The sequence below is a fragment of the Acipenser ruthenus genome, chromosome 19, assembly GCF_902713425.1.
Source record: "Acipenser ruthenus chromosome 19, fAciRut3.2 maternal haplotype, whole genome shotgun sequence".
Lineage (NCBI taxonomy): Eukaryota > Metazoa > Chordata > Actinopteri > Acipenseriformes > Acipenseridae > Acipenser > Acipenser ruthenus.
Genome location: NC_081207.1, coordinates 3,174,754 through 3,183,935, shown reverse-complemented (window position 1 = coordinate 3,183,935; position 9,182 = coordinate 3,174,754). Strand labels below are relative to the sequence as shown.

General features: G+C 41.7%; 1 protein-coding gene across 3 annotated transcripts; it reads right to left on the bottom strand.

Annotated features, from left to right (window-relative positions):
* Positions 1-3,326: 3,326 nt before the first annotated feature.
* LOC117424770 (proton channel OTOP2-like) lies at positions 3,327-7,185 on the bottom strand. 3 transcript variants are annotated; one of them, XM_034041475.3, is made up of 6 exons: positions 6,803-7,185; positions 5,972-6,108; positions 5,715-5,773; positions 5,182-5,327; positions 3,951-4,801; positions 3,327-3,652 (listed from the first exon to the last, which is right to left on the bottom strand). In XM_034041475.3, the coding sequence occupies exons 1-6, from the start codon at positions 7,113-7,115 to the stop codon at positions 3,482-3,484; spliced, it is 1,677 nt and encodes a 558-aa protein (XP_033897366.2). In that variant the 5' UTR covers positions 7,116-7,185; the 3' UTR covers positions 3,327-3,481. The 3 variants fall into 3 exon arrangements, with proteins under 3 accessions (XP_033897366.2, XP_058848182.1, XP_058848183.1); XM_058992199.1 differs by having other exon boundaries at positions 3,951-4,794; positions 5,193-5,327; XM_058992200.1 differs by having other exon boundaries at positions 3,951-4,841; positions 5,240-5,327.
* Positions 7,186-9,182: the final 1,997 nt, after the last annotated feature.

Below are 9,182 nucleotides of genomic sequence, written 5' to 3'. Positions count from 1 at the left end.
TCTATTAACTTCGAGATTGGTGATAATTGTGGATCCGTAAAACCAGCCAGATGTGTATTGTGTTTAAAAGTGTTGCTCTTTACAGTTACATAGACTATTGCTTAAGAGCGCTGCCAAATAATAAACGTTGCTGGAACTACTAAGTGCACATTCTTTGTCTGTTTCCTTCAAATGAGACAAAGGATGAGAAGTACTGCTTTTAAAGAGACAAGGCTGCGTGGGAACACACCTGCACTAATGACTTATGAAGCAGCTTTCACAGGATGACCGTTCAGCGCCACCACCTTCTGTATCCATACTGATGTCAGGCTTCAGGCTGTAAGTGCTCTGTGTGAATTGTCAGATTGGGTTGCATTAGTGGAGGAGACCGGTGTGCCGTCTCATGCCTTTATTAACAAAGCAGAACGTAATGTTTAAAAAGTGAAAAACCTTACAAAGAGATTTTTTAAAAAATAAGCATGTGTAAGGCATGAGTGGAGTAGTGGAACCATGCCTGTAGAGTCTTCTTCAACCCCAGGACTGCACTGCATCTGAATGAAGCCACGCAGCCATGCACTGGCTCCCCTGATGAGCAGCTCCAGCAACCCCTCCACAGAGTGCATCCTGTAGAAGACCCCCAGCGGCTGGCTCAGGTTCAGGAGGATGAGCCAGAATGAGAACCCGTAGAAATCCTTCCCCACATGTATTATACACTGTGTACGAGACCTACCATAATATTAGTCAGCACAAGGAAGGCAGAGATCTCCTTCTCCAGTTCAGTCTGCTTGATGCAAGTTCAGCTTTTATTTCAAGGTTCATCTGTTGAGTGCCCTCCTAGAAGTAGAAGATAATGTAATACTAATAATAGATAAGGAGGCACAGAGTACATACATAAGCTTTTCACCTATGGTAGCCTGGGTTCAAATGAGAGGAAAATGGTTAGGTGGTCTCAGCTTCCCATAAAAGCATACTGATATCAAGTCTGGGTGTGGGGAAATGAGGGAACTTCACACATCCACTTAGAAATGATAAAAATAATGCTGTAGGATAGAGAGCCACTGATTTAAACAGTGGTAGTTGACAGGCATCACAAGATTTCACGCTTTTGTATGAGCTAACAAAAACCACACACTTGCCTTCCCACACAGTGGGCCGTAGCCCCCTCCAGCTTGTCTGCAGCTCCCCTCCTCCTCCAGGCCTGCCACTCGTCCCCCCTCCCCAGCGCTGGGGTGCCGGGTCAGCCATAACTTTTCTCTAAAGACATGAGATAGAAGATCTTCTGATCCCGGGAGCAGTCCTTGGAATGGACCCATAATAAGTGTGTCTGGAACAAACAAGTATGTACATTTAATAAAGCTTGATTGTTGTATCACATACAACACAACTCTGGGATCTTCTAAGCGTGCTGCTGTATGAGACTGGAAAAGGGTGTGAGATTAAAGCAGAGAATAGACAGTGGTATTCTTTCCCAGTTCGCCTTTTTCATGGACATGTGTACCTAAGCCCTTTTTGGTTATTTTTCCTAATGTTAAAAGATGTCCCCCAGCCCAGCCTGTACCTATACAATGACGAAGAGAGATTCAATGAAAGGGATAGAGAGCTTTTACCACAGGTGTGCATTCCCATTTGGAGAAGTGATAGCCCATCTTGAACACATGGAGCAGCGGACTGCAGGCAGCAAACAGCATCAGGGCTCCTGTGAGTGGAACGATGCAGAATCAAACATTAAAACCTGAAGTAGTGATTGAAGTCTTTATGAAATGTATGTCAAATTTGCCAGGTTTCGGTACCATTGAACTCAGTAAGATCACAAAAATCATATAATTGTGATTATTAAAATCTGAACAAAATTTGATCAAACATAATTAGACAGTGCTCTTCGTTCAAATACCCGCTATGCCAACAATTATATATTACCTGCATTATATTGCGATTAACAGAGGACTAGCTGGATCCACAGAGAGACAGACAGAGACAGATGTGAACAGGCTCCCTCAGTACAGTACCTTTCATCAACACCGTGCCTGCATGGTGGTCTGTGTGAGGCGCGATCCCTGGCTGCCACCTTTCCCTCATCAGGTACCAGAACATCCAGAGCAGGCGGAGTCCCATCAGAGCAATGAAGATCAGTGACTGCTTGTACCTCAATCCACTGGCGTTAAACACTCCACCAATCACCAGAGAGGCACCCAAGAACAACAGATTCAGGGCAAAGAGCCCAGGGAGCAGCCTCCCTCTGACATGGCTATTGACAGCTTTGAAAGATGTTTCTGGGAGGTCCAGCATGTTGAGAGCAATGGTTTTTGTTAGCATTACCACAGCTTCCTCAAAGTGCGGTAAGTGGCTCCATTGTATGTACCTGATCAGTCAAACCACAACTAAAAATCATTTCCAGGCCATTTCCTATTTTTTTTCAAAAATGAATAAAAAATGTTTTTAGAAAAGAGAAACATACAATGAAAAGTTTGAGCACTTTCAACAAATTAGTTCTGAAATAAAATGGACAAAAGAGTTACAAAATGCTTTTACTACAGAGAAAAATATACATGATGAGTGTGAAAAGGGCACCATATTTAATTTGTTTAATACAGTGTGTGAGAAAATGAAGATGCTAAACATACACAGTACATAATTAAAGTATTATGAGTTTCTGAACTGCCGTAGTTGACAACTGCAAATAATAACCAGTCAATAATGTTGGAGCAAAATCCTGTTTATCCAGGATCATGATCAAGAGATTTATTGGAATGGGGTGTGTTTTCCCACGTCAAAACACACCCCAACTCGGACTCGCTCAATCCTCAAGCCTTTCCACACGAAACTAAGGTTGACGGAAATAGGTTGAAAACAAATATCATTTGTGTTTCGATATTTAGAGGCATGGGTGTGTAATGAATTGGCACCTCTGTCCATTTAATTGAATGGAAAGGGAAGGGCTGGACACAAACCACAAACCTTACCGTTCACTGATGAAAGTCTAAGTACGTTTCTTATGCTGAGGTCAGTATTATTAACTCCTCAGCCGCTTGGAGGAAATTCATCAGAGGTGTGTCACATCAACAGTGCACTTTCATACAATCTTTCTAAAACTGGAACTATAGAGTACAACAAAAAATCTTTCTTTTGTATTTGTTAATGCATTTATTGTCACAGTAGACTAAAATCAATTTTAAAATCATTCTGTGTAAAGGATTAAACACAAAACAAACATTAAAATATAAGCAAACTTTACAAACTTTTACATATGTCTTTATAATCTATGTTAAAAATTGGTAATTGTATATGCAATTTATGAATGGAATAGTATTGCTTGTTGGGGAACATGCAGACATTTTTTTAAAGCAAAACTTGCCCAGCATTTTGATTATTCTAGAAGTCAAACGTTTACACTCCAGTTAAATATTAGCATTGAGCTGAGGGAACACACTTTTAAGAGTTCTTCATGTAAGTCCCAGTCAAGTTTTCTGCAAACTTCACTTGAAAGGCTCCGGGAAAGAGGGCATTAAGATGTCAGGTAGACCTCGAAGAGACTGGCAACCGAGTGCATCCGGTAGAAAATCCCAAAAGGAAGCCCGATGTTGACAATGGCGACCCACATGGAGAATCCGTAGACCCACTCTTCCAAACCATTTTCAAACTGCGGACGGGCACCGAATGCCGGTATTATCCAGAACTAAGCAGGAGAAGAAAAAAGAAATGATGTTAACCAAAAGGGTTCTTATATGAAAATACTCACAAAGAACCCAGACTAACTGTGTTGGTATTTTTTTCCCCCCATGCTTTCCCCTGGGGTTATACTGTGCATTTGTCATAGTTTACTATGGTTTACCATATTTTTTTTTAATATACTTTACCATGCTTTCCTGTGCTTTACAATGCTTACCTATGCTTTACCATGCTTTATTACACTTTTTTACTATGGGAAACTGTAAGAGTTCAGCTCTTTACAAAGAAAGAAAGATTCCACTTACTATCACATTGCAGAGGAGCAGAAACCCAGAGATCTCCTTGAGGGCCCTCCTCTTCCAGGACATGCGGCTGGATGATGAGTGGGTGGTGCTGCTGAAGTCGTGGCTATGAGATGAGCGCTCCAGGCTGTTCTCAACTGGTGAGGGTTCATCATTATCATTCTTGAGAGAAGGCGAGTAAGGGTTGCTGCGGGAGGTGCCTTCGTTGATGAAGACCACGCTCACCACAGGAGGCTCTGCATGGTAGGGTTGTTTGTGGAGCCCTTCAATAATGAATAAGTTCTGGAGACAGAGCTGGAGAATAATGAGACAGGAGCAGGTCAGGTTGAGCATGCTGACGGTCCGGGTGGCTTTCTCGGCCACTATGGCTACGATAGAGAAGTAGGAGATGAGGAATTGCCCCAGTGCGGCCCCCAAAAGCAGGGCAACGTCCAGGCTTCGTGTTGGGTTCTTCGTGGATACCACCGTTCTCTTGTCAAACCTGTAGATGACTGAGCCAGCTAAGGAGGCCAGTGACATCAAGCTGAGGCCGACGATGCAGAAGGTGTAATACATGATCAAGACCCGCTCCTTTGATGCATCCCCTGTGACTTCCACCTCATAGACAACGAAGACTCCCAGTCCAGCTATCACCACCAGTAACCCCACAATCACTCCAAACACAACTCCCTTGGTACGGAAACTGATTTTGTGGGGGCTGCAGTCGTCAATCTCCCTGCCGATGTTCTTCCACATGACGTAGGTCATGGCTGAGGCGAAGAGGCTGTACTCGATGTTAAAGGGGTACAGGTAGTAAAAACCCTTTTCAAAAATCTCACAGGCACCGTGGGTGCACTCGCAGCCCGATCTACCAGCTAAAATGATAACAGGGAGAAAATGGGTCTGACTATCATACTTCACAAAATGGTTTCAAGTGTACACAGTGATATCCTGGTTTTAGCACCACATGCACCACAGCTTACACATTTAAAGACAGTTTGACTGATCTAGACTACATTACATATGTCTGTCTATCTCAGGCAACTAGAATAGAAAGTGTAACTGCAGCAGAAGAGCAGCTCCTGAACTCCTACTCAAAAAAGCTTAATGCAGGTAATGTTTGAGTAATTGCAATAGGAACTCAGAATGACAGCAAACATCACAAACACATAAAAACAAATAATTTGAAGCTACTTTACACTTCAATGTCATATCCATGACAATCGAGGATACTAAAGATAAACCATCAAGGTACCTTTAAAGAACATGGATCCATCTCGGAGATGGTCGAAACTGCCATTGGGCTTCGAGGCTTCTTCCCTGGTCTGATGGAGCGACTCGTCAGTGACAGCTGACATCCACAGCATGAGGTTGGTGGCCAGGGTCAGCATCAGCCCACATCTGTACGGAACACTCAGGAGTCAGGAGACAAGGGTTGCGTTTCCAAAACTCAGCGTGGAAGCACATACAAAGGCTGCCTGGCATTGAAAAGACTTTCTCATTCAATTCAAGTCATGCAAGTCATGTGACAGTGGGACTTTTTCCCACTCTTCTGGTCCTAACTAATTAAAAGGTCCATTGCCACATGACTTAAATAAAACGAGGAAGCCAGTTAAGCTCACAGCCAGGTAGACAGATTAAGAGGAAAAATAAGATCATTCAATATAGAGCAACCAAACTCTGAACCACTGACTGCATTCATCATAAAAAAAGAAATGTAAAGAACCAATTCAAATAAAACTTTAACCAATATTGTGATCTAGTGGTTGCCATTCAAGTTGTGCTTACCCTGTGATGTTGCTCTGTTTTTGAACACAGTCCTTGGAGTGCACCCACAGAAAATACGTCTAAAATATGGGAGAAGGAAACAAAATGATTAATGCAGTAAATCGCATTGCAGCAGCCTGTAGTAACCCAACTGTCCCCAACCATTTAAAATCATGACACACACGTGCCTGCTTCAAAGACTTTGAAATCAGACTTATCTGTTTGCTACTTCAGTACTAAGAGATCAATAGCTGGCTTCAGACTGAGTTTATCATTACCTGGACTACCACAAAGACTAGCTGCACCAGAGGGAAGGTGACTTTCACCGGAGATTCACAATTGAGCTTTCCGGTGGAGTAGCCAGTTTTGAAGACGTCCATAATCAAACTGGCCATTCCAAAGAGCACCAGACCTCCTGGAATACAAAAGGAAGGAGAAGTCAGCTCTGATCTGCACACTACAATACAACACTGTCTATGTCAAGAAAACTTGCTGGAAATGAAGTTTAGCTCTTTTAAATGATACCTGCCAATATAAAATATTTTTGGTCCGGCTGCCCTGAACCTCACATTGCAGTGGTTATGTGAGAACTTACTATATCCAATCTCATTAGCCTCCATGTTAGCAGGGCTACTGTAAAACAGGATTTTTTTGCGGCAACTTAATTTCGCTAATGGTCTTCAAGGTCCATTTTTGCTGCAATAAATGTTTGCGCTTCTTTTAATGTACAGCACATGTATGAATAATATATTTCACGGCACATAAATTTTGCGGATTTTTAATAAACACGAAATTAGCAAACATTTCTTACTCGCGAAATGTTCTTGTTTACAGTACTTTTGTTACATCCGGCATGGAAGGAGATAGGGAAGAGTAGAAGCGATTTTAGAAATGGGTTGTGTTTGCAGATATGCAAGGATGTCAGTATAAATGGTGACCCTTCTGAACGTCATACATTAAGTCATGCACTTAACCTGAGCCATAGAAAATTATGTTGATGTATGGTCACCCTAATGTATTTGCATAGCACCCTCTCCTATATTCTATATAGTGTAACGTACAGCAGAGGATATAGCATTTATTTTTTTAATGCTGGGGCCCTATAGTACCTCTCAGCCAGATAGGCCCAGCATGGCTGTCCTTGTAGAGCACAGCCTGTGTCCGGCTGGCGGTGTGCACCATGTAGAAGATCATCCAGGCTGTGGTGAGGATGAGGAGGATGGTCAGGTAGATGTGAATTTCCTCATCGGAGAGGACCTTCACCTTGCTGAAGGCTGCACCGCAGACCAGTGCACTGCCTAGCAGGAGGATGTTCACAGCCAGGATCCCTGAGAGCAGCCGGATGCTGTTCCTGCTCTGCTGGTGCGGAGTGGAGGGGGTGTTAGGAGACGGAGGCTGGGAAGAGTAACTGAGGGTCTGCATAGCAAGCTCCTGCCCGGCCGGCACAGAGCTCACCCCATTGGGGCTGGCAGCAGCAACATTGGACTGGTTACCTTCCATCACACAGCAGGGATCTAGGTGGTAATTAAAAAACACAGCACTACATTATTGAAGGGCTTTGTGAATGGGGTTGTGCATGAGTAAAAGGGTGCGTACCGATGACCCTGCACACCGCAAGCAAGCATCTTAACCACAATGCAAAAAAGCCGGGCTCGTCTGCATTCGTGGTTTTAGAGCTTTTAATATCTCATCTAACCAACAGGGGGCAGAATCCGTAACGGCAGCGTATCTCACAACACTGCCCGTTACGACTGCAATTTAGGCTAGACTCTCCCTTAAAAAGAAAGGTTAAGGGTGCGTTTTCTTGACCCTCTATTTCATGCATTTTCTTTATAACAGCTTTCTTTACATCAAAATAAATACCTGTTTTAACTACAGTCGACCTCGGTTAACTCGACACCCCACGGGGATGCCATTGAGCGCTGACTTATCCAAGGAGTCGCGTTAACCACAGGTGCACATGAGCCATGGCATTAACATGCATAAAAGTAACAGAACTCACACATTTACAGTATTACAGTATTTACAAGTTTATTTTTAGTTAAATGTCCTTACGAAAACGGTTGAAAGAACTGCAGTGAATGAATCAATTACAGTACACAATACTATACAAACTTGGTAAACTTGTATAGTTCAATTGAAATAAGCATTAATAAAATAACTACAGCGTTATTTTTACCAAAACAATCCAACCACAAACTGTACACAAACTGTTGACTACTTTTAGGTATGGGCTTGTACTGTCTAATTTGACGGCTTAAATAGCAAAAGTTAACAAATGTACTTTATATAGAATTAACTCGGTGAACGAAAACAAAAATAAACACCTTACAGTTAACAATTTACTTATAGAAACTGTAACTGTCGAATTAAGTGTGTCGAGTTATCCACCAGTCGAGCTAACCGAGGCTGGCTTTATTTTTGCATGACCTAATGCATAGAGGGTTCAAATATACACCGAAATCTACTGCACGTTATACATGACTAACAAAAACAAGTACATCCCAGACCTATATTATTATGGATATACAGTATTACAAAACTATTAAAACAAATAAGAAATGTTGCCTTAAAAATTGGTAGCAGATTATAAAACAGTCTGAATTCCCTTTAAAGAAAAGTGAGAACGTATGTAATGAGAGGCTTTGCTAAACCTCCATGCCCTTCCCTACTTACTCCAGCAGATACCTGCAACCCTTTCAAAACATGCAGCAAACACCCCCGGAAAATGGAGAAAAATGTCTCTAACTTTTTACACAGAATAATTGCACATTCAGTAGTCTAGAAAATCCTATGAATGTATCTGTAAATTAACTGAAACAGTTTTTACTTATATCTTCAATAGTTATTCTGTAAATTGATATTCCCATTTGCAGCAGAGGCCCCACTACTATTCTCAATGCCTTACCTGAGTAGTTCCTTGCGCTGAGTTTTTAAGGATCATGGAAATACGTATATTTTATTTCAGTCTGTAATCATACATTCTCCCTTTCAAAGCCACCAAGGAAGTAAGTTACCTGTTTTTAACATCTCACAACCATCTTATCCTGTGACTAATTGTACAATCAGGACCTTTTATTAAATTAGTTTACCTAAACTGGGTCTGGAAGATATCCAGCATTTACCTTTACACAAAGGTGGAGATGATGTTTTTTCACTGTAATTCTATCACACCTGAAGTCTGACAACTTTCTTCAACAAATTGTTTGAATAATCAAAACATCTTAAAGATGTTACCTGTTCTACGTGTCTCAAAGTAACTATTGACACGTAGCTTATGAGTCGTTGCTTTGAATATTTAAATCTTGTCATTATTCAAGGGACAATGGCACCCTATGCATGAAGTGATTTGATGTGCTACCCATTAATATTGACACAATATGACTTCAGATACTCAATCAGCCATTAACTTAATAGATAGCCAAAACCTCTTGACTAAATACTGGTCAATAAAGACAACTACTTTACCTGTAGGATACTGAGCGATTC

Bases quoted from the DNA above. Each gene is read 5' to 3' on its own strand.
- LOC117424770 (XM_034041475.3), bottom strand. From the start codon at position 7,115: ATGCAGACCCTCAGTTACTCTTCCCAGCCTCCGTCTCCTAACACCCCC. The intron at 4,802-5,181 runs GTACCTTGATGG...TTATCATTTTAG, and splicing joins TGGATCCATGTTCTTTAAAG to CTGGTAGATCGGGCTGCGAG. The intron at 3,653-3,950 runs GTAAGTGGAATC...TCTCCTGCTTAG, and splicing joins TGCTCCTCTGCAATGTGATA to TTCTGGATAATACCGGCATT.